Raw genomic sequence first — 25,819 nt, forward strand, 5'->3', positions numbered from 1 at the left:
CTGTTCACTAGCTCCTGAAGGTGCTCGAAGACGAAAGGCTGAGCCCTCATGCCATGCTGGCCGTTCCCTTGCCTTTGCACAACTCGGGTTTTGCAACTCTACGGTACCACTGGGGATACAGCATCACTCATCTCCAGATGGAACATGCTCGTCAGAAATCAACTCGTGTACATCCACCGTATATATATGCGCATGTTATCTCTGTAGCCGCTGCGTAGTTGACTGCCTCTGACGACGCCGCCTAAATTCACTCCAGAACATCCATGATGCGCACCAAACAGGAGCCAAGATGATGACGGTTGTCATGTCCGGTCGCTTCCAACTCTTTGATGATTTGAGGATGGTCTTTTTCTGCACCGTTCAGGCAAAATTGACGCCGGTGGACATCTCTGCTGGTTTCTCGTTTTTGGAGTACACCAATCCAAATTTGTCACCGACCTCCACGGTGCAGACATTGGTGCCGCCGCCAACTGCGATCAGAGGAGTGCATGTTTGACCTTCTTCTTCTGATCCTTAGGCAACCGCATATCTGTCTCTGGTTCAACCTTTTCGCAGGTGGATCAGGTGGCACTTGTTGCTCTTCATTCATCCATCTTTGGAAGCAGGAAGGTGGTTGATTTCTTTCCTTGTGCTCATGTAACAAGCCTCTGGGAGGCTCGTCCTGAACCAGAAAAAAGGGTGGCAACGTGAATCGTCATTTGTATGATCTCACACTCATCCTTGTCGATTTCTCTTTTGTTTTAAATCACCTAACGAACCCTTGTATGCACCCGGGCAAGTGCTTCATCCCTGCGCAAGTGAGGAGATGAGGATGTCGTTTGCGGATCTTTCACGATCCGTGTGGGAAAGCAGGTAGAGATTGCTCGGGGCCATCGTGGCTAACCGCAGCTGCTGGGATTCCGCGGATCTCTTTGGCAGTTATCATCAATCTTTGGAATAATGGCCAATTATACTCTTTTCCTCGTCGGTCCCAAGAGGGCCATGCTCTGCAGAAGTTTATTCTCTGGGCGACGAGGCCAATCAACGGCCCGTTGAATGTCGTCGCAGAGATTGGGACAGAAAGCCGACGTCCTTGACGCCCAAAAAATATTGAAGGAAAAAGATGGGAATATGAGTTGAACGAGGGCAAAGACGGTGAGTGCGTGAGGAACTTCCTCCTAGGAAATACAGCGCAACCGATGCGAGCAATCCCTTAACAGTGCCTCGGCCCTCGTTGACCAAACACGGCGTCAGCTCCGATCAAAAGATGGACCCAGAGTGAGGTTCCTATCGCCGTCAAATGCGGCAGCGTGCCCAGTCCGCGACCATGCCTGAAGCAGCTAGCCGCCTAACCCGGGAGCCAACCCACGGCTCTTCTGCAAGTTGACGACAACTCTCCACAACCCTCCACAACGACAATATGGAGTCAGCAAAGCCATGTCACCGCCTCCTTCTGTGATCCACACCGCTTCGTAGACCTGGCAGTCGGGAATTGGCATCTGTAGTACTTGCCGTTAGGGAGACCCCATCCCTAAGCAACGATGGAGAAACTACTTGACTACGCCTCAGGTTGAGCCCTTCTGTACACGAAGAGCTAACTGAATCCTTAAGTGCCATTCCAGGTTATAATGGAATTAAAGTGAGTCGAGAGCAAAGATATCAGTTAGCCACCACCTCCACTGTCGGTCGTTATCAGCTCGCTCGATGCATTCCTGCTTGCAATGTGCTCAAACCGACTTTCGACCTATCTAAGAAGATTGACTGACTTAACCTAAGACGCTCGTAGACGAGGTTTGCTATACGAACAAGCAACCCTGGCCCTGCCAATCATGCCTCTTTTCTTTCCTGCAATATCTACAAACTGCTTATTTGGATGCGGCAGGCGCGGTTGGCACCAGCCGGGCAATGTCTGCAATCGTGTCCTTCATCGACGACCAGCCGTCGCGGAACTGCGACTCAGGGCCGAACACCTTTTGGGCCTTGCTGGTATCGAACGTGGTGAGAGGGGGAGAATCGCTCTTTTCTCGAGTGGTTGGCGCAGGCACACGCCCGCGAAGCTCCGGGAACTCCTCCCTTATCCTGCCTGCCAATTCATTCGCGTCCAAGACACCAGGACCCTTGATCAAATACCGCTCGTTTCCAGGGACATTTTGGATATCCACCGCCGACCGAACATGCAAAGCAGCCACATCTTGGACGTCCCTGAGGATGAAATTAGTATTGCCCGGAGGCGAGGATACTCGGATCGTGTTGGGGCACTCACATCCAAGGATTGAACACGAAACTCAGCTGGGGAGTGTCGACGAAGCAGCTGTATGCGTTGGACATCCCACCAAGTGCTTGTTTGTTGGGTTTGAAGCCGGGGTTGATACTCTTGCCGATGACAGATGGGATCAGAAGGACGACGAGGTCAAAACCAGGCTTCTCCCTTTTCATCCAAGCCCATGCTTGCCTCTCCGCATTCGTCTTGGAGTAGGCATAGGCATTAGGTAAGTTCACCACGCCCTGCTCATGTGTGATGGGGCTCCAATTCTCCTCCGTGACCACAGCGTCTTGAAACAAACCATGTGGAAGTTCCACTACTGACACGATAGTACCTGATATGACGAAACGCTTGACCTTCTGCGACTTCTTGGCTGAACGGAGGAGGTTTTCGTCGATCAGCCATGTTGCCTTGATCATGGTGTTCTCGAAATCGGAGGTTGTTAGAGGTGTCGCAACATGGATGATGGCGTCAGCCCTCGAGGCTGGTTCGTCAAAAACACCAGGAACGGTCAAGTCGGGCACCTCGACAAGTTCGAGCGACTCGTTGGCGAGGTGAGAGCCGTACTTCTCGTCAAAATGCTTCTGGAACTTCGCGAGCGATCGAATCACGGCAATAACCTTGTGGTCCTGCTTCAACAGTTGTTCGAGCACCCACGCCCCAATGCTGCCAGTGCCGCCCGTCAGAAGGATTGTCTTTTGCTCCATGTCGTCTGGTGGATAAGTCTTTTCCTGTTCAGTGGTGTACCGAGGCTGAAGTTTGCTAGTTTCCAATGGGGTTTGTCTTCAGAGGATGCTGGGGGACACTAGACTTATATATCACTCTCTGGCTATATTCAAGTCCGAAAGTGACTGAATACGCAGACGAGTTCCAGAAAGCGGGAAACGCTTCCTTCGCATGAATTTCTTTGAATTACAAATCTCCGACTCGTCAGTCTTGATTTCCAAGCATGTTGCAACTATTCTCTTCGACTGGATCTGAGTTTGTACCCGAAAATATAGCCGGAGTGACTACGTGGATGTATGTATCTGCGACGTTTGTGCCTATCAGGAGGGGCAGTGGACCGGACGGCGAGCGCATCCTTTCTCGACGTATAACGTCAAAATCTGCTGCCTGACCAGTCGCGCAGCAAGATGGGGCATCAGCGCTGTACCTAGGACGTGTTGTTTCGATTCGCCTCCTTCACTCTTCCCATTGCGGCAGAAGCATCGTGGACAGCGGAAAACCCGGGAGTTCAAGAAAGTCTGTTCCCACCAGATCCTACGGACTTGGAGAAGAGACCACAGGCTATTTCGGGCTCGTAGACAGCATGTTTCTCTCCTTGATTAGTATTGCGCCCAAAGGCGTTGCCATCCTGGACGAGGCAACAATAACAACCTCCCAGTGCCAAGATTTGCTCCTTCCGGATTTGGGCACCAAAGTGGAGCCGGCGCAAGCATTGGGGACGGTCTCCACGCAATGAGACAGTGTTCACTTGGAACAAAGGCTTTGTGAATCAGTCAGTTGAGCCGTGCATATTCACTTGTCGAGTCCGCGAGCGAGTTTACTTGATCGCGAGTTCTAGGTTTACCCAGGGGCAACTTTGAGCCGCAATCACCGAAAAACAGCGAGGCATTTATTAATTCTTCTTAGTTTCTCCCATATATTAGTTTCAGAAAGCAGCCCCCTCTCTTCTCTCTCATTTATTTGGTGCCATTCGAAACCCCGCAGATATCTGAAACGTACACCACCCATACCTTCCTCAGTGCCGCTACAATGGCTGAGCCACAGACGTCCATTTCCCCCAAATTCCTGAGTTCTCGTGACAGGCGCGACAGGATTCTTAGGCATATGGACGGAGGCCGCTTGGATTAAGTATTTGTATAAAAGCAAAACCTAGAGATTAAGTGATCTGCCTGCGCGCGCACGTGTGAGTTGATGCGGAAGTCTTTATGACGTTCGGTGTGGTTAGAAAGATCAAAATTGACTAGATTTAACAGTCATAGCCGTCGGTGTGAAAGACATTACCCTACTCCATGTCGCAACTACAAATGGGTAACAAGTCAGTTGGAGAGAGGGACTTTGTGCCTCTTACATCGCCGAGGCTTTCGTGCGCGAGGCAATGCTCGGACGGAAATGCGTTGTGCAACACGAAACGATTTCCGACACATGGGTTTCAGCCACGTCAACGAGCCCTATGAGCATGGGCTATTATGCAGTTGTCTAGACGACATGATGTGGGAATAATGGTAGAAGATCAGGCTCAGAAGGGCATTAGGTCCTAGCCATGCCGAACGATAGTCACTCAAAGACGACCAGCCTTTGGCAGTGTCTTTCCCGCCGCCGCGTTCGCCGCTTCTCGGCCGGCAATCCGCCCAAAGACAGCACCCTTTGGTAAGCCTGCCCCTCCTGGATAATTGTGGTAGAATAATCCACCGGTGATCTCCCCCACAGCAAACAAACCTGGCATAACCTTACCTTCGTTATTCAACACGTGCGCAGATGCATCTGTGGCAATCCCACCATAGGTGAAGGTGATCCCGGGCATTGTGGCATACGCCTTAAAAGGACCTTTCTCAATCCTCAATGCCCAGTTCGATTTGGGAATCGCGAGACCCTTAGTGCAGAGTCCGTCATTCTCCATCGGCTCGAAACAGCTGCTGTCCACCGGGCACGCGGCATTGAAGTCATCGACAGTCTTTTGTAATGTGGCAGCGTCAATACCGAGCTTGACGGCTAGCTGCGGTATCGTGTCCGCGATGACTGGTCTGGCTGTATTGTAGCGGTGTTTTGGCAGGATGTGTAGAGTCTGCTGGTCAAAGATCTGGTACACACGGCCCTCGGGTTGTTCGCTAATCTTCTTGCCAGTCTTCGCGTATGTCTTGCTGACGTGGTCCTCGCCTTCATCCATAAACCGTTCGCCACGGGTGTTCACGCTGATGCCGTACATATAGCTATACCTCGCGATCAAGGGGGAAATATTGATATCGCCCATCAACGGCCCGTCTGCATCCTGTGGCGAGGAGTGGCAAGCTCCCCAATGCCCAACCGGTCTAGCACCCGCCTCTATTGCGCGTCGAAGCATAGTCCCCGTGTTGTATTTGGTGCCACGGACTAGGACTAGATCCCATCCTTCCCCAAGGTATTGACGTCGCATTGCGGGGTTGGCGGAGAATCCGCCACTCGCAAGAATGACCTGGCCGTATACATTGGTGAAGGTATCGCGGTGACGCACCTGGACACCCCGGATCGTGTCTCCTGAAACCAAAAGCTCGTGTGCGGGACTGTCGTACCAGAGAGTCATGCTGCCATCGGAAACGAGCTTCTCGGCTGCCGTCCAGAGAAAGTCCATCAATCCGACACCGTTATTGACAGCCTGAACAGGGCCGCCGGCGTCAATAGCCACGGTCCCTTCCTTCTTTCTCTTAATACTCTCAAAGTCATAGAATTGCCGGAGAATCAGCTCCCACTTGACGCCTTTGCTCTTCATCCACACAAGTGTGTCCCAGCTGTTCTGGACCAAAACCTCTGAGATAGCCGGGTCATTCCGCCCATGTGACGTTGCGGCTAGATCCTCGTGGTACATTTCTGGTGTGTAGGGATGCATATAGCAGTATTTCGCTTCCGCCTTTGCCTCGTCGCAGAGAAGATTTTCTACGACTTGGTCGAGGCCGTTGTGCACCGCACGAAAAACGGATCCGGCGAAGCGGCTGTTTCCCCCCCGGTCTTCGCGCGATGCGGCTTCGAGGATGAGGACACGAGCGCCCTGATCGTGAGCCGAGAGGGCGGCACACAGCGCTGCGTTGCCACCCCCGACAACGATAACGTCGAACCTTTGGGCATTCTCTGTGTGTTGTAGGCCTGCCATAATAATGATATACTTACAGGCTGCTTAGTCTTTGAAATACACTTAGACTATCGAGATTATTTGAAATCACTTTTATAGTCTGGACTGAAAGACCGCTGAGCACCGAAGTTGCCAATCTTTGTTTCCACCCTGGGGGATCAAGTCCGAAACGCGCCCCGTTTTCGCAATTGTATATTAGTGAGGGAGAGGTCGATACAGCCGTATACAATACCGGTTAGAAACGTCTTAAAAAGGGTTCAAGCGATATCGGTGTCATGTCATCGGGTAGTATATCAAAAACAATTTTTCCACCAGTCGGAGCCTGGATTCCGTATCAAAGAATAAGATTTCCGCTGTCGGATCAAGATATCTATAAATATTCCAATGCTAGCTTCGAGGACGGGAAAGAATAAGATTTCCGTTGTCGGATCTAAGAACTCTCTCAATCTCCCAATACTCGGAGATTTAGGGCCGAGGACGGGAAAGAATATGATTTCCGTCATCGGGTCTAAGAACTCTCTTTATACGTCCTAAATTGGCTATGAGCGCGGGGTACCCATGGGGGAGTATTCGTGGGGAGTGTGGAGCCCATATGATCCTGCGAGGTATAAAGTCTAGGACAAATCCTCCTGACCTACAATTAACTAACTGTCTATACTCACTCTCGAGCATCACTAATCTGATCAACATGTCGGAGACTCATAACAAGGTCGATATAGAGCTTATCGAAGGCGAGACATCGCCGCCAGCGGAAATCTATCCGGATCCCACGTCTGGAGGCGCAATTGTCAATACAGGTTTCCAAGCGCCACGTGCGGAACCGAGATCTGAGCATGAGAAGCGCCTTCTGCTTAAGCTCGATTTGGTCGTCCTTACTCTATGTTGCCTGATGTACTTCGTGGCTTATCTGGATCGGAATGTACTCGGCAACGCGCGGCTCATGGGTATCGAGAAGGACTTACATTTGACTGCGAACCAGTTCTACAACTGCCTGACTATGTTCTTCGTTGGATACATCGTCTTCATGCTTCCAGGCAACATTCTCCTGCGACAGTTCAAGCCTCCGTACGTGTTTGGAGTTTCTGTGTTCTCCTTCGGTGTCTTCTGTGTCGCCATGGCAGATGCACAACACTACGCTACCATCCTGGTCCTGCGAATCTTCATTGGTACAGCGCAGGCTTTCATCCAGGGAAGTAGCGTATATTTTGCCTGGTTTTATCTCAGAACTGAACTGGCCACACGGAATGGTAAGTATAAGGCCTCGGCATCTCCCTGAAAATCACTAACGTTCGGCTTAGCGATAATCTTCTCTTTTGCAACCTTTGCAGGGGCATTCAGTGGATTGATCTCCTACGCCGTCAACAGCCGGCTCACTGTCGCCAAAACTGGTCGCGAACCTTGGAGATGGCTTTTTATCATTGAAGGGTCAATAGCGATGTTTGTTGGCTTGCTGACTGTCATTCTCCTGCCCAGTTTCGCGGATCAGATGAAACATGGGAAGAACTGGCTGTTCAATAAGTCAGACGTTCGACTTCTGATTGAACGAGCTAAGCGCAACAACACAATGGGGGCTAAAGTCGAACTCAGGCAAATCTGGGTGGCACTGCTGGATCCCAAGTCCTATGTTTTCGCGCTCGTTCAAGCTGCAGTCGGCTTAGGCGTGTCATCCGTTGGGAATTTCCTACCCACTCTTGTGGCCGACTTTGGATATTCAAATGGTACGGCTTACCTTGCATGCTAGCCTCATCCGACCCACACTGATGATGTTGAAACTACAGACCAGGCACAGCTTTTCACTGCCATACCTTATGTCTGCGCTGCAGTGACCACTGTTGGCATGAGCTATATCTCGGATCGCCTGAATCGCAAGGGAGCGGTGCTGATTTTCACACTCGGCATAACTAGCACTGGGTACATAATTCTACTATCGGTGAACAATGTCCCGGTCAAAGTATTTGCCACATGTCTGCTTACCATGGGACTGTACCCCAGCGCCACTATCAACGCAGCCTGGGCAGGGATCAACATTGGAGGCTTCACCAAACGAGGGAGTACCTGGGCCCTGGCTGAGATCTTTGCTCAAGTCTTCTCCATTATGGGCACGCACGTGTACGACTCACCACCCCGTTTCATCAAGGGACATGCCATCTGCTTAGGATTTTGCCTTAATGCAATCCTGTGCATTTTGCTGGGCATGTGGTGGATGAATCGTGCGAACAAGATGAAAGATCAGGAAAGGGGAGAATTCCAGGCACGCCAGGAGCCACACCCTCACGACGAGAAAACTCTCGAGGATGTTTTTGATTATCATATAGCTTTCAGGTATACTCTATAGTCGACAACTTCGAGGTCCAGAGTGTCACAAATAGCTACCTCAGGAGCCCTACCCTCTGCACCAGAATCAGATGGGTGAAGTAGGGCAGGCGAACATAGTGCTATAGACAAGGCTGTCAGGAGACAAGGCTGATGTACATAAGGCTATCAGGATAACCTACCTATAAGAATCTTCTGGCTCTTAATTTAGGCCATAGCGACTTCTCTTCGCTTCCCAAGCTATCAACATCCTAAAACCAGCAGTGGACAAAGCAGTCCAATTTCTTGGCCCACAACATCATGAGACAATTCAATTCATCCAAATATTAGACACATACTACCAGAAAATGGGAGCGGTGCCGGAATACGAAGACACAACATAACTTGTACTCGATCAGCTTCAGGAGTTTAGGCTTGGCCGAAAAGGGCTCGTCATTAACAGTTGTGCCACAACCTTTCAGCTCAGGGAGACTGTCAGCCACATCATCGGCTTCATTCTTAGTCTATCCTTACGTTGGCTCTTCCTTTCGTCTCCGCAGGCTCATTCAGCTTCCTTCTCCTCATACTCGAAGACTGTTCGCAGAGTTGTGCACGACAAGATTGATCGAGAACTCAGACTAACAATTGCTAACAGAGTCGAAGGAGCATCAACTTGAAGTTCTTGGCCGATTCAAGCCCAGGATACGGGTAATGGCACAAGATCGCGACTCTAGCAATTGGAGAGCGAAAGTTTGGGTCTTACAGGAGACGATCGAAAATCTCGAAAAAGCCAATGGCACTCGCAAAAACCAAGTTGCTTATCGAAGATGCCATCAACTGAACGTAAAGTGCGAGCCCAGGCGACGTCGGCCTAGATCTGGCAATCGGCGCATCAGCAGGAAGGAAGAGAGAAAATGCTAGCTTTCTTCCTTGTCTTGAAGTTGCGCGGCTATCCGCGAGGCTGCGACGCAGTGCGCGAGTGGTAACTTGGAGCGACTTCGCCAAGTCCATCCCGGTAGGCCAGCCGCTGCCATCAGCCTGCCCGCCGGCCGGCCACCGGTGCTGCGCGCCCAACGAATTGTCGGCTTGTGAATTCGGTCCAACGCAAGTTACAAGAAAATTCCCCTCCGAATAAAACCGTCTCAGCAGTAATAGCAAGAATAAATAAGTCACTATCGGAAACTGAGCACGTGGCTCCGTACCTTTCGCTGAAGAATATTTGGCCGAGGGATGTAATTAGACGACTAGGCGGTTTACAGACTAGCCCGTCTCATAGTATCAACCTCCACAAAGTAATCGCGTGCAGGAGGCCAAGATCAGCCCGCGGAAATCCCGAAGGTCAGGGGGAAAGAATATGCAGGATCCCCTCGAGTAGCAAGTCCTGTATGACCATATCCGATCTTTGAATCGGGACGAACAGACCTTGCATCGGAAGAGGCACGAGGCTTGGGTGAGACGCTTCTATCCAAGCAAATGGTGCTACCTCAGGAGGCTCCCAAGGACAGATTGATGCTGCGTGAATCCCCTCCGACTGAGAAATCAGTCAAACTCCGTACGGGACTATGTGTTGTAGCTTTTGGACTTCTCGAACAGCCCAAATATTGGGATCAGAAACGCGAATAATGGAGCCAGATCCAAATCAAGCTCTCAGTAAAGCATCCTTCCTCGGATGTGGCACACTGGTGAGCTTTCTGATGTGGACAAGGGTGCGTCCTCCATCGGATATGGCCATCTCTTGTTTCGACCCCGGACATCCCGTCTATACCCCATGCCTGCAAATCTCCTGATGATATATAAATCTGGGGATGATTCAACCTGTGGATTCTCCTTTTCCAAGCTCAGCTGACAGTGTTTGCTCACGGCTCATTTTCATGCAATTCTCATCTGACAAGTCGTTTGCCACCAGCGTCTCCTTGATATCTATCAATCATCACCATGTCCCAGGAACAGGTTGAGAGCGACCCTATCGAAGTTCATTACAGCGCAGCACCCGGCACCGAAATCCTCTACGATGTTGCAGAGGATGGAACCGGGTCCAACAAGCTACATCACCTCCAGCACGTCAAATCTGGGGATGGCCATCTTCTCTTGGTACCGCAACCGTCTCTGACAGATCCCAACGATCCTTTGCGCTGGTCTACCACCAAAAAGTGGGCGGCATTTCTGAATGCCCTGGGTTTCTCTTTCATGGGAAGTGTGACAGGCCCAATCATGACAGGATGTCAGTTCATCTTTCCAAGCTGCAGACCCTAGTTCGACTGACGTCCTTCAGGGATGGTGGAAGCAGCAGCATTCTACAATACCTCTATACAGAGGATGTCCTATACAGTTGGTGCAACATTGATATGCCAGGGATGTGCAACAGCTCTTTGGATGTGAGGAAGAACCCCTGAATAAATACCTCTCCGATGCTGACTATTGTGGAAGGCCATTTGCAGTCAAATTCGGTCGTCGACCCGTCTACCTATTCTCAAACTTGTTGATGGGTGTCGCCTGTATATGGCTTGCGAAAGCTAGCAAAACTACCTATACGTCGTTCCTAGTTGGTCGTGCCTTCCTTGGTGTCTTCGAAGCTCCCATGGAATCTATTGTCCCGAGCACCGTCACAGATATCTTCTTCTTACACGACCGAGGAGCTAAAGTCTCCTACTACGGCCTTTCAGTTCTTGGAGGCAACGAACTCGGACCAATGCTCTCGGCGCTAATTATTCAAAGTCTCGGAATGGCTTGGGCGTTCTATATTGTGGCAATTTTTATTTTTGCAAATGTTGTCTCACAGTTCTTCTTCATGCCAGAAACAATGTACCTTGGCACCCGTCCGTCGCTGGAGTTACAAGAAGACACTCCGGACGAGGGAGGAGTTAAAGGACATCTTTCTGCTCACATCGAAGTCCACGAAGCTGGCAGCGCTCCTGTGCCAAAAAAGACATTTCTACAGGAACTGTCGTTCTGGGGTGTAAACGATCGCAGGGTCTCACTATGGCAAGCCTTCGCGAGACCCTTTGTTCTGCTCGCTTACCCGACAGTTGTATGGTCCTGCTGCTGCTACGGCCTGGCACTGAGTTGGAACGTCATTCTGGCCACCACCAACGGACAATTGTTCTCACCTCCGTGAGTCTTGGTCACCTTTCAGATGTTGTTCTCAGAAGCAGGCTCTAACACTTAAACACAGGCCTTACTCATTCAGTCCAGCTGCGCAGGGTCTTGTCTTTGGCGGACCCTTGGTCGGCTCTCTAGTCGGTACTTATCTTTGCGGTCCAGTGGCCGATAGAATTGCCAACTACTTCACTCGCCGCAACCACGGTATCAGAGAACCTGAAATGCGTCTTCCGACCTGCGTTATTGCTGCTGCGTTGACAGCCATCGGCGCCATTGTCTCGGCTCTGTGCTTCCATTACAAAACTCATTGGATTGGTCCTATTATGGGCTACGCCATTTTAAGCGCTGGTGGTCAGATGGGCTCTACCCTTGCCATGAGTTATGCTTTGGATTGCCACAAGGAGCTAAGTGTCGAACTCATGGTAACCATTGCGTCCTTAAAAAGCGCGGTGGCTTGGACCTGGACCTGGGTTGTTAATGATTTTCTAGTCAGAAACGGCCCGCTAGTGGTTCTTTTGGTGGTCATGGCAGTCAACTTGGCTGTCTACGCATCAGCATTCATCCTGTACCGCTATGGAAAGGGCATCAGAATTTGGCTGCATCACAAGAACCTTTTGCGTGCTTGTGGACTTGCCTGAAAGTCCTGCGGAAAATAACGATTTGCGTATGTCGAGATGTTGGGGATTCGTGTCGCGGGTCGTCAGCGGGTATATAGTTGAGACTACTTTTATGATTAAGGAGTGCCTGATTTCACTCCCTGCATCATTTAAGTCTTGACAGGCTGTACAGTAGAATTTCCTGTACGAAAGCCTCTGTCTAGTGGCGCGGTTTGAGTCCCACCCATCGCGCGAGACGCTGGCTGTGTTCATGGTGGGGGAATTGTGCCATTGTCATGCGGAAGGCATCCACGATTTGACCTGTACACTCTTACTGATCTAGTTCCTCATAACTAGTCCGCTCGACTATAAGAAACCATGTTAAATCTAAGGCTGCTTTACTGCCTAAAATGTAAGAGAAATATATTTCTACAGTATAAGCCTTTAGAGTCTCCTGTGAGCTTGCCAGACGGGTTTCAAACATAATCAACGACGTGAGACGTGCCCATGCTGAGTACGCTGAACACATTCTCTGCAAGTTCTTCTCACATCTGAGGGGGCGATACATCCAAGTCCGGACTTCTCGCTAACTTATCGAAAGCGATGGTGGAGCAGGCCTGCCTTCAGTTAACCGCTTCAGTTAACCGATCTTGTGCGCGGTCCTGACGGCTCAAGAACCTTCGACAGTGCACACATTGAAAACATCTCCCAGAATTCCGTTTGGGTTTTCCTGGAATCTTGTCGACATTCACATAAGCCTGTTGTAATCAATCCGGGAATCTGCATACAACAAATGCTTCTCGCTAGGAAGATGAGCAGAGTTGAGGAGTACTGTCGAGTTCCGTATGGCTAATAAAAGGTATAATCGATGCTCGGATATCGGACAAGTCAGTACAAGCCAACACGTTCTCTTCCATAAATTCAAATTGTCATGTCGAGACATTCACAGATCGCTCAAAATCCTACCCTGTCCCTGTGCTAAAACCATCGTCGAACCCAAAGCCTTGATCATCCCATCCGACACCAGACCATGTATTGTCTATTAGGAAATTGAGCCCCTCTGCTTGATCACAGCCATGGTAGAGCGCATTGTAGAGGTCAGCCTGCAGCCCTCCGAGCGACATCGGAGACGTGTCTTTCGTGGCGTCTGTTGCTGCCTCATTTCCATCAACAGCCGATACTCCCATTGGCACAGAAATGTCTCGCGATGGTGAGGGATATGAGGCTGACAAGTTCTTAAATAAGTCGGTCACATATGGTGTTGCAGTCGATGCCATCGACAAACGGTTAGGATGTTGCCGCGACGTGTCCGATATTTGCGAATTGATGCTTCCGGGATGCGATGTTTCTGGTCGAATACCCCAAGGACTATCTTCGTTGTATTGTCGGGGCGTTTTCTCTATAGTGTGTGGACCCGGGTGAGTGGAAAGTGATGATGCAGCACTGGAGACAACTTTTCGAAGCCTTTTCGCTCTCCATTTCTCGAGGAATCGTGACACATGTTCCGCACAGCGCCTAGAGGCTTTAAGCTCAATTTGTTGGAGGATTTGAACACTCATCTCGCATAGATGCAAGTCATCCTCGATGGAGCGTGACAAACCCAGTCCTGATGCGTCGTGGCCTGTCGATAGATAGTTAGGAGCATGAGGATCCTGGTGACAACTAGCCGAATTGTCATTAGTGATATTTGTAAGAAGTACCAGAGTAGCCTGAAGGCAGTAAAAGCAGTAGTAACTCCATCGCCTTAGACTGGGTGCAAGACGGAAGAGCTCGTGCACGTGCTGTATCATATCGCGAGCCGCACGGATGCATATTGCTGCCTGGTTTGTAGATGCATCTGCGATATTATGCCCATCCGGTCTTTTACTGGGTTTGGGCAACGATTTTCGAAGCAATATGATCACTGCGAGATTGTAGTCTAGCAAAATGTTAGTGGCTTTTGAACGACGGTATGCCCTACGAACGGGCGAAAGATCAATGATGCACTGCCGCTTGGTTGTTCTGGACTCACGTATTCGTAAGCTGCTTTGCTGTCTGGCTTCCCAGCAGGTTGGCGAAAAGCCTGGATTGCTATTGAAATCATGCTCGGGACTGTCGAAGCGAAGATAGGTAGGAAGTTCGGCACGCCATGCTTCCAGGTGGCAGAGCAATGCAATCGTCTCGGCAGCCGCCTTTGAGTTATGCTGGTCTCCCGCATCGTCGGCCTGAGCAAGGTGCCGTTAGTCGCTTGCTTGATTAAATCGAAACCAGATAGCGGAGTAGATACCAGCTGAAGCACCATCTGAATGATCTTTGCTATCTCTGCTAGCAACGGGATAAATGCTACTTGATTATGGCAAGGCCTAATATGTTTTCCGACAGTCGACTACCCGAAAGTCAGCCTTGGGAATGCAGACAAATGGACGTTACAACTATACCTCAATGGTAGGATATTTGACCGTCATATCCGACATGCGGACTGACATTGGCCTGCCAGAATCAAGACTCAATTCCACCTCTTGGATAAAGATCAACCACCAGGTACGCCGTGCTTCCTCAGCGTCAAATCGGGGATTTGCAGGGACTGATTCAATATGAATGCCAATGGAGAATGCCAAACGAGCTGCAAGCCCATTAAGCACGTATGCGACTGTGACGATTTGTGTTAGAAGACTGTTTCTTTGACAAGAATGATTAACTGCTCACGGTTAGGCTTAATGGCATGCTGTGCGTAAGCGCCCTATGTGAACGGTCAGTATATCTAAGGGCTGTCCAGGGGTATGGGCCACCCAAACCATAAGCATCGCCGCTTGGACCAATTGAATATCAATCGCATCTAGGTACCGGCCAAGTATTTCCTGAGCTTGCACAAAATACCATGATGCCCATGAAGAACTGTCGTCTTTTTCATCTTCATACAATGCTCCGAGGGCGAGGACAGCATATAAGAGAGAGACAAATTGCGGCTGATTCTGGTGGCTCAACTTTGGGGTGAAGAGGCGATTATCTCCGAATAGTGGCCGCACTGCATGGTATCTCTCTCTGAACCTATCTTCGTCGAAAACTGGAAGGAAAATGTGGATTGTCTTGAAGAAGTTGTCAAGGTGCCTATCAGCCACATCTTCCCGTAGACTATGATGATGGTGCAACTCGGTTGGAGGGACGACATAGTCGCAGAAACTGGTGACTTCATATAGATCAAGTTCTCTCATATCTTTCGTGCTTGTGCCGGGGATGCGTCGACAAAGATCACCGCGGCGAAGTTTTGAAGGCTGACAATCGCTGGAAATTTCTTCCAGCTGCCGAACTCGCTTCCCCAATGATGAAGCCACCACAAATGCAGATGTACCGCCGTAGTACTCAACACATCCGCTCTGCGGATTCAGTTGTGCAAGTCCACCTCTTCTTTTCTGTGCCGGGAGGATTTTGGCATTGTGACCATTCCAGAGTTGTGCATTTTGATTCAACGCTTCTTCTACCCGACTAAGACGTGACAAGACGAGATCTAGCTTCTCTGATAAAGCTTCATTTCCGCTAGTCGAGGCGAAACTGTAGGTGCACTGAAAGTCCTTTTTCAAGCACTGATCACATGGCTGGATGCCATTGCATTTGACTCTTCTCTCACGACACTTCTCGCAAGCTCCGGGCGTCTTTTTACGGACAGCATTGAGTCCCTGAGAAGCAGATAGCGTCATAGAAGCCGTGCTTTGGTCCATTGATCGAGAGGTAGGAAGGAAGTCTCGAGAGCGGGAGGAGGCAAGGGCAGGTATCAGGCCGCAGAAGCATCGATCGACCAGGAGGAGCGCCGAGGACCATCAGGGAGACTTGCCAACACGGAAGATGATCGGGGAATGATCTAGTACGTTAGTCCTATCAGTCATGGTTCCTTAGAGCCGTAGTACCAAGGTTGGGCTGTCTCGTATCGCAAATGAGTGTGGTGAACGCAGCTTGGATTCAGCAAGATAGCTCTACTGCTTTGGGGTATCACGTGTTGCGGGGTGTCACGTGCTGTGGGGTGTACGGAGTACCAATGCTGCCGAGATTCCTCCAACGAGCTCATTGATAGACACCACCCCACAGTACGGATGTCTGGAAACAGCGTACATCAATCAACTTTATCCTCGTGAAATTACTCGCACGATAAACGCTTCCAGTCCAGATTTTTAGTCCCGCAGAGTGCTTACAGTTGTAAGACGCTGCATGCGAGGAGTTCGTGGGACTGTTTGGTTCTTCCTCATTAATATCTGGCGGGATTGTTTGCACTATCGGGACGAGCTGCTAGCGTGACTCGAGCACGGCGAGTGGAACCCGGAATTTCCGCGAGCCAACCATGATGCTGTAATTTTCGATCTCCTGGGACAGAAGAGTCCCATTGCAATACGACTATGGGCTAGCTCACCTCACAGGGGAGCCAAGGACCTCAGGACACCAACTTTGGCTCTTCTGAGATCTAGATGACTTTTGGACCCCACATTCGTTGAAGACGACCATGTGGCTATGCTAATGGGACTTCCGCGAAACGACGTTGTCCTTGATGTCCCTTATAGGTGAGACCCAGGGAGGACTTTATAAGGCGCACACGATGAGGTGAAGCCTGGACTCTGTCTATCCTTCACACTTTGATAGTGTTTGGCACTGGAGATCACAATTTGTTCCGCAGTCCTTCAATGATCCTTGTTCTATAACAATGCCGTCCTCAACCACCTCATATGTCGATGTGCTCCTCATTGGTGCCGGGCCATCGGGACTTATGTTGGCGACTTGGCTGGCTCGTACCGGCGTCAAAACTCGAATTGTTGACAAGCGCTTCGAGCTGCTAAATAGCGGGTACGAACGACAATAGTCCCACGAGCCACCGCTAGGAACATGCCTAACTAGGATGCAGTCAAGCCGATGGTCTGCAGAGCAGGACATTTGAGGTTGGCTACGTCCGACACAAGCACATTAAAAAAATTGCTGAGAATACCTTCAGATATTTGACTCTCTGGGTTTTGGTCAACAAATCTGGGCGGAAGCAAATCATATGTTGGAAATCCGGTTCTGGGTGAGATGAAAACTGCACTCTTCGCATGATCGTACGATACTTACATTAGCTCAGAACCCCGACAAGGATGGTAAACTCTCCAGAACTGATCGTATGGTGGACACAATGCCAGGCCTCAGCCGTTTTCAACAAGCTACACTTCATCAAGGTATTTCCTGGGCCTCACTTCGAGACGAGAGACTGATTGGTTTCCTGCGCATCAGCACGCATCGAAGATTACCTGCTCCGCTATATACGGAAATACAGCAACATCGAGACTGAATATCATATCATGCCAGAGTTTTTGAGTGTCGATACTGATCAAGTCGAGGACGATGGAGCGTATCCCATCAAGGTAATCCTCAGACATCTCGCGAAACCGCCAGCCGTGTCCAATGGGACTTCCGAGAGCCAAACGGCAATTCCCAACGGAATGTTTCGGAGCAACCTCGTGGCCGATGTCACGGATAAAGTCCTCGATGAGGCAAAAGCGGACACTGAGTCATACACAGAAGTAGTGCGGGCAAAATATGTGGTGGGAACTGATGGGGCGCACTCTTGGACGCGCCGTCAAATAGGAAGCATAATGGAGGGCGAGCAAACAGATTTTGTCTGGTAAGATAGCTTTACCTCCCCCAAGTACGTTTTGCTCTAACGCACATGGCAAGGGGTGTCCTGGACATCATTCCCATAACAGATTTCCGTTAGTACACACGCCCGTCACATGAATACGGAACCTGACATTTCTCACAGCTGATATAAGATACCGCTGTGCTGTACACTCAGCATTTGGCAGTATCATGATCATCCCTAGGGAAGACAAGTTTGTCAGACTGTATATCCAGGTTACTGAGGTTGGTGAAGACGGTAAAGCTGTAGGTGTCTGCTCATTCAAACTCGGCCATCTAATGCTTACATGATATCTAGATCGACCGCTTCAAAATCACCCCGCAAACCCTTATTGAGGCAGCCGCAAAAATCCTTTCGCCCTACAAGCTGACTTATAAACACTGCCACTGGTGGACAGCTTATAGAATTGGACAGAGGGTGGGGTCTAAGTTCTCTGCACACAACAGGGTATTTCTAGCGGGTGATGCTGTCCACACGCACAGTCCGAAAGCCGGTCAAGGCATGAACATCAGCATGCATGACTGTGAGTCCACTCATACCAGGCAATATTTCGAGCAGCAAGCTGATTGCTCCTCACACAGCCTTCAACCTAGGGTGGAAACTCTCTTCGGTCATCAAGGGCAGAGCAAAACGATCGCTTCTCGACACGTACGGTCTCGAGCGACGACAAATCGCACAGGAGCTCATCGCCTTTGACCAGCAATTCTCCCGCCTGTTCTCGGGACGACCCACTTCAGAAGTTGCAGACGAAAGTGGCGTGAATCTCAAAACATTCAAGGAGGTCTTCGAGAAAGGAAATCTCTTCGCCAGCGGTTGCGCGGTCGATTATGTCACTAATTTGATCGTGGCCAAGTCTAGAGAGCACAAAAACCGGATTGGTGCTCACTTTTTCCAGACATATGCGAGCGTGGTAGACGAAAACTGTCTTCCAGTCGTTTACGGCAAACAGCATCTCGCTCAGAACATCCCAATCGGGATGCGAATCCCAAGTTACAAGATCTTGAATCAGTCAGATGCACGACCCTGGCACTTACAAGAGCTATTGCCGAGCAACGGTGCTTGGAGAATCCTGGTCTTCGCCGGCAACATCTCGGACCGCGGGCAACTCTCTCGTTATGAGGCACTCGGGAAGTCGCTAAGTAGTGCGGAATCCTTCTACACCAAATTCAACGGCCGCAGCATCCCCGACAACCCTGTTTTCGAGCTTCTCACTATCCACTCTGCACCTCGAAACGAAATTGAGTTGCTCGACCTCCCCGACATATTCCACCCATGCTCGGAGGAGTATGGCTGGGACTACTGTAAAGTCTTTGTCGATGATGTGTCTTACCATGAAGGACATGGAGAGGCATATAAGAATTATGGCATCGACCCACATAGCGGCTGCATGGTTGTTGTCAGGCCTGATCAATATGTGAGTTGGATCGGCGAATTAGAAGATGTGGAAGAAATGGGTAGTTTTTTTGCATCATTCATGTGATCAAATACGTCAGGGGATTAGGCGCAGGGGGGGCCGAAACGGGCCCTCCTCGAAAGAGAAGATAGGACCTCGACAATCGACGACTGGGAGGCTAATCGAGGAGCATTCAAAGAGACGGGGTGAGCGACGTCGGGCATAACACAGCTCGCGTCGTGGCGCTAGACCTTTTGGCCCCTATGAATGGTGAGGCACGGTGATCGCTCACCCGGCTCGCCGCCAAGCGCGTGCCTCGTACACCAGCCTGCTGACCATGTTTGTTGCCACTTCCGACGCATCTGTTGGACCTCCCGGCACATGTCCTTGCACTTCTGCTCGAATCCTGACACCGAGCGCGGGCACCAGTTGGACCATGGTGTCGAGACGCCGATACCCACCGGCCCCCTAGAGATGACCCCTCGCAATCGCAGAGAGAAGGTCTGGTATGTTGTGGCTCGAAAAGATTGTCAAGAGGTGGAAATGTGCGCAGAAGGTGCGACATGCCTCTCTCTGGTTTACACGGTGGGTTTAACGCTAATATATTTATCTTAATAAGATAGAAAGGAAAACTCGTAGTTTATACTTCTCGAAACTCTCTAGATAATGCCCAACGTCAGAGCTGCTTTCTGCTTCACCTGAGTAAACAGGGTGTCTCAGTCACAGATCCTTTATTGCATGAGCTGGGCTAGGAGAGTGCAAGGTATGAACAGTCGAGTAACTGAGAACAGTTGTCGTCAAGCAGATGACACGAAAATTGGCTACGAGAGAGTGTAACTATGAAAGGATAATGAGTGTAGCTATATAGTCGTGAGGTCCGTCCCGAACAGGAAACTGGGAATGGTATGTTGATCCCATTATACCAACATATCAAGTACTTCCTCTTTCGGTAGTCACGTACCGCACGTGATCTAGCCCTGTTCTTGATTCGAGCCTTCGCCGGGCTGCCACAACCAGCAGACCTTCCCTTGGGCATCCCGCCCTCGGGTCGCTTGAAGGCCGCTTCTAACATCTAGGGGATTTTTATCCTCGATGTCAACAGACGGGGAGAGACTACTCTAGATTCAGTGAAAGCTGGCCAATTGCAGGATAGTATGCTTCATCAGTTTAGCGGCTGCTGTAAACATGTGTACGATTTTGACGGGTACTCCTTGCTGGGTTGATTGCTATTGGTGAATATTGACTTTCGGCATTCCGAAATGATCCCGACCACACGGGCTCGACGGGCTGTGGGAAACATTTTGACCACCCCGATAAAGATAATATCAACAGGATTTCCGTTAGGTATTTCAACATCAAGAGGAGAGCTGTCTTCGCAAGATAAGCACCAAGAATAGAAGGCGATGACGCTGACGAAGGAATCTGGACCATTCCAAGCAGAACAACCATTCACGAGACCCACTCCATGGCTTCCGGCAGCAACTCCGAAGATACTCCAGCCTCGAGACTCCCAGTCAGTGTGCATACCCCCGGCGGTGGACGTAACGAGTCTCCTTTACCAGAGTCCGCGCCAACACTTGGCTACCGCTTCAACCACATGATGATCCGGATCCAGGACCCAGAACCCACGCTCAATTTCTACGTCAACCTGATGGGAATGAGAACCGTCTTTGCTATCAACACTGGCCCCATGACCGTGTACTATCTCGGTTATCCTCAGACACCCGAGCACCGCGCAGATCCGGCCACCTTTGCAAATCACGTTGCGCGACACTCCGTCCTGACGCAGACTCTAGGACTGCTGGAGCTCTGCCATTATCATGGATCAGAAAAGGAACCGCACGGGTACATTTCGAGCGGGAATGTCGCGCCGCATTTGGGCTTTAATCATCTAGGATTCACTGTTCCGAATGTGCCTGAGGCAGTGGAGCGATTAAGGCGCGCGGGAGTGAAAATCTTCAAGGACTATGGACAGGGCCCTGTTGAGGGGATCCCGACTACAAAATGGGAAAGGGAAAGGGGAATTGCGACGGATTCTTTGGGCGAAGGGTTTCTTAACGTCGTAAGGCAGGTCGCATTTGTGGAAGATCCGGTAAGTCCGGGGTCAAGCGAGCAGTACGATGATGAGAGTCTGACTTCTTCCTTAGAATGGTTACATGGTTGAATTGGTCCCCCAACAACTATCCGTACCATGATCCTGAAGCTCCAGAAGCTCCAGCGTCATTGCAGCAGTGTTTATAAGATTACAAGCCCCTGAGAGGCGTCAAAACTCTTCGTCCAGGACTGAACATGTTACGCTATATCACAGTCAGAAATGTCTAAGATCTCGAGTGACTCCATACAGTCCACTATTGTTCAGTTGCCGATAGCATCAGGAGCGTACCGACCTATGCGCTGAACCGTACTGATCGTGCCTGAGCTTCTACCTAGCTGCAGCTCTTTGCCGAGCCATGATAACCTCTGCCAACTTCTTCAGAGGTAATGGGATATCAAGTTCCGGCATATATACTTCTATCAGCTAGAAGAACGTCAGATAACTTTACACTGCCACAAACGACGGGATTGAACTGCTTACCTGGACGCCCTGATAACTTGAGAATGCTTCATCTGCAAGCAGATCCTTTAATGCGCCTTGGGTATGTACGTCAAAAGCACGCGAATATCTCGCCTCTGGGTCAAAGACCCGCAGAAGCTGCTTAAAGTCCCACTTCAAGATGTCGTTATAGTTCTCGGTCGTTTCGTGGACTGCCCTCTCAATTGCGTATCCATTATTGCATATTACAAAGCTGTGGTTTTTTCTGTCAGCGCGTTCCATTGTCACAACCAATGCCGCGTATGGGCTTACATGAAGACTTGCAGACGATGCTTGATCATGGTGCTGATTTCTTGACATGTCAACTGGAAGCTGCCATCCCCTTGAAACAAGACGGTCCGCCGTTCGCTCCCAGCATCTTTAGCAGCTAGGGCTGCACCTTGTGCACTTGGAAGAGAATAGCCAATACTCGCCCAGAGAGATATGCTGATGAGCATGCTGTCTGGTGGGAGCTTTGTGTCAAATATGCCAAAGCTTGCGGTTCCTGTGTCAGTCAGGACGATGTCACCGCGCCGTAGCCAATTGCTGATGTAAGTCCACAGCCAAGCTTGCGTAATCGGACCGGCGTCTTGCGTTGCGACAGTCTCATAGCAGCGAGAGGGTCGGAAAGGCTGAATCGCAAGGGTGGAGAAGTTGAGTTTCTCCACCATCGCTGGTATGAAAAGGTGTAGATGCACCGGTGAGTAGGTTTTCTCATCGAGCTGAACTTGAGCAGTGAACAGCTTAATGACGGCCTTCTGATTGATGTTCGCTGATCCGAGATAAGTGGTAACATCTGTGTCGAGCGGTCCAATATGGAGCACGAAATCGGATTGCTCGACAAACTCTTGTACGCCTAAGTGTGAGCCGGCTCCAGCATAAAGTCCTCCGAAATTAGGCAGAGTCTCATTGACGAAACCCTGGGCCAGCGGCGTGACGAAAGTTGGAAGACCCGACTTTACAACGAGGTTATGCATTGCATCATCAATCTATTCCCGACCGTCAGTTGGGCTTGATATGATCGGTACGCAGTTGTCTTACCCTTTCCCGAGCCGCACCCATATCAACGAGGATGCATGGTCGCTTAGCAGAGCTCAGTTTGCTGGCAAGGGCCACGAGCGCTTTCGCCTCCTGATTTCTATCGCTGACTGGGTAACTCAGATCCAGAGGTGTGGACAATCTGGACCCATCCACAACCTTGTTCGCCATATCGGCTGGTACATCCACGTAAACGGGTCGATTAGATATCCAGCATGTCTTCAGGATTTGATCGATTTGCTCCGGGGCGCGTGATGCATCGTTTAGAGTGACCTGGTCAGCAGATACCGTTTTGAACATGTTTTTAAACACGTCATAGTCGCCGTTGCTGAGAGTATGGTGCATGCTGAACTTGGTGTTACCCCTAATGGAGAGAGCCGGGCTTCCAACAATGTGTACCATGGCGACTTGTTCCGAATATGCGCCAGCGTGAGGGTTGATAGCAGAAAGTTCGCCCACGCCTCCTGTTGTGACGATAGCGCTGATACCTTTAACCCTCGCATAGCCATCGGCAGCATATCCTATCTTCGTGTAAATGACACCTTCTGTTTCACAAGACACCATAATACCATACCTGCATTAAGTTCATTACAACTTCCAACCCATCTCAGTCCCTCTGAAGATATCGAGTCAAGTAGATTCAGGTTGTAGTCGCCCGGTAGCCCATGGACCGAGTCTATGCCGACTTGTCGAAGCCTTGCCCACAAATATCGGGAAAGACTCACGGTCTCGTGCAGGTCTGGCATTATGCTTCCTATTGGCTCCCTCACAGAACCTCTTGCTGTGACAGGCTAGCTGGTCTCGTTGAACAACGCCGGCAGTAGGGGTAGATAACCAGGTGATTTGGACAGTCTAGCTACTCCATTTCCACAACGTCCCACGGTCTCGGACAAGATTTGACAGATGACTTAAGGGTATCACTGCCTGATAGTCGTGAAGGAAGCGGAATTGCAGCGAGCAACGCTGTACATCGCCACAAAATATGACTTAGGAGGACGGAATTGCTGAAGGAGAGAGTGGAGTTCAGCCACGGGTGTATTTTGTCCCGCGAACCGGGATGCCGTAGCCCTGTGTGGTGGCCCCAGGGTTCCTCGTTGGCTAGAATACGGTGAAGTACACCTTGCAAATTCTACCACATACAGCCTAAATTATGGGAAGCTCGAGGTTGGGACCGTATAAAGTCAACCGTGAAGAAACCGATATCAGTGCCAGCAAAGACAACATATATCATAAGTTGAACTTGGCTATCTGACGATGAGTTCCACCACCGCACCAACCGCTCAGTCGCTGGCAGGAAAAGTGGCTATTGTGAGCGGCTCATCCTCTGGCATTGGAGCTGCCATCGCAAGAGAACTATCAAAGCGAGGGGGGAGTGTAGTTATTAACTACCCCTTTCCATCAGAGAGGCAAAGAGCAGAAAAGGTCTTGCAAAGTCTTCCAGGACAGTCAAAGTCTATTCTTGTCGAGGCGGACCTGTCGACTCTGACCGGCCCTCAAGCACTTGCCTCAGCAGCTGCAGCCGAATTTGGCAAAATTGATATATTGGTCAATAACGCCGGTATCAGTGGTCACTCCGCAATAGACGAGTTAGACGATGGTGAGATCGCACAGATCTGGGATACGTTAGTCAACGTCAATGGTCGAGGAACAATGCTCTTAACCCGCGCAACATTGAAGTACTTAAGCCGCAGTCACTCTCGCATTATCAATATCTGCAGCACAACATCTCGCAATCCAGATCCCGATATGACCATATATGCCGGATCTAAGGGGATGGTCGAGAGCTTTACACGCTGCTGGGCGCGAGACCTTGCACGCAAGTACGGCTGCACAGTGAATGCGGTTGCCCCTGGACCCGTCGCCACAGAAGCAATGCTTGCGGCGCCTGCAGACTTTCTACAGATGCTCGCCAAAAACAATGAGTCTGTTCCGGTTGCGTCGAGGATGGCCAAACCTGAAGAGATCGCATGGATGTAGAACTAACTTGATGAATTGATTGATTGTTCTATCTAGTGGGAACGGTCGCACGGCAGTTTGACTTGCCGGCGTGTAAAAACTAGCCGGATAACCTTCCTAATCAGGTTAGGGCAATACCCCCCCACACAAGGCACGAAATCTGCCGTAAAATGAAAAAATCCGCTGTAGCATCGATGTTTAGCCTGTAGTGGCGTATGTCGCTCGATGGCGTTCACAGCCAAATTTACTAGGCGAAAACATGAGTAAACCACGTAAAACACTGAACTTTTGCCTGATAACTAGGTCGCAGGAACGCCTGTTTTGCAAAGCGTCCTGGCCTGTCCTGATCCACGCGATCTGATTGGCCCGTCTAACCCTGGCAACTCAATGACACTTCGCGCTGTGATTTGGCCTGCTGTAACCATAACAGTGCCCGTTAACTATTCACCTTTTGATGCTGTAAATCGATCGTTCTATTAATCGATCTATTCGTCGATCGCCCTATTGACGTCGCTGTCGATCGATCTCGTTTGTGATTCGCTCGTAACCTCGTTGTCGCTTCTATCCTCGTTAGTTCGCGTTCGTTACTCGTTCTAGAGTCGTCATCCTAATCATCTACCTAAACTTGTCAAACATAACAGGATTCAATGGCTTAGTTAGCCTATCTACAGCTATCTCCGTTATTAGTACGAACGAGAACGCCACTATTCCATCTGCGACCTTTTCGCGTGTGTAATGGTACTGAAATTCGACGTGTCTAGTCCTGCCATGCGTCGATGGTGTTTGCGCCATGGCTAGCGCTGCCTGGTTGTCTCCGTAAACAGTCGTCGCAACACACTGTTCGCGACCTAGTTCCTTCATAAACTGCCTCAGATAAACTGCCTCTTTGGTGGCATTGCACTGGCTAATATATTCCGCCTTAGTTAAGGACGTCGCCGTCGTTCTCTACTTTCTTGATGACCACGTAATTAGTCCGTTTATAAGCGTAAACAAATAGCCTAATGTCGACTTAGTATTAACCGAGTGTTTATCGCCCTAATTGCTATCCGAGTGGCTAACGATCTCGTCGTTCTTAGTGTCCTTTTCGTAGAGAATACCCTAGGATCTCGTTCCTACTAGGTATCTGAATAGATGATTTATACACTCGACCACAACATCAGAAGGATTAGCGTT

The 25,819-nt window shown here is 50.1% G+C and overlaps 1 protein-coding gene across 1 annotated transcript; it reads right to left on the reverse strand.

Annotated features, from left to right (window-relative positions):
- Window positions 1-12,612: 12,612 nt before the first annotated feature.
- Window positions 12,613-15,954, reverse strand: PV07_11869 (uncharacterized protein). Its single transcript, XM_016399343.1, has 6 exons — window positions 14,830-15,954; window positions 14,741-14,774; window positions 14,473-14,684; window positions 14,322-14,420; window positions 14,067-14,259; window positions 12,613-13,973 (listed from the first exon to the last, which is right to left on the reverse strand). The coding sequence occupies exons 1-6, from the start codon at window positions 15,748-15,750 to the stop codon at window positions 13,018-13,020; spliced, it is 2,415 nt and encodes an 804-aa protein (XP_016243905.1). The 5' UTR covers window positions 15,751-15,954; the 3' UTR covers window positions 12,613-13,017.
- Between the last annotated feature and the right edge of the window lie 9,865 nt (window positions 15,955-25,819).

This window comes from Cladophialophora immunda (assembly GCF_000835495.1).
Source record: "Cladophialophora immunda strain CBS 83496 unplaced genomic scaffold supercont1.7, whole genome shotgun sequence".
Taxonomy (NCBI): domain Eukaryota; kingdom Fungi; phylum Ascomycota; class Eurotiomycetes; order Chaetothyriales; family Herpotrichiellaceae; genus Cladophialophora; species Cladophialophora immunda.

What these genes read in the sequence shown, in the direction of transcription:
- PV07_11869 (XM_016399343.1), bottom strand. Translation starts at nt 15,750, where the DNA reads ATGGACCAAAGCACGGCTTCTATGACGCTATCTGCTTCTCAGGGACTC. An exon ending in TCCAAGCGGCGATGCTTATG is followed by an intron (nt 14,775 to 14,829) that starts GTTTGGGTGGCC and finishes CCGTTCACATAG; the next exon opens with GGCGCTTACGCACAGCATGC. An exon ending in GCATGCCATTAAGCCTAACC is followed by an intron (nt 14,685 to 14,740) that starts GTGAGCAGTTAA and finishes AAATCGTCACAG; the next exon opens with TCGCATACGTGCTTAATGGG.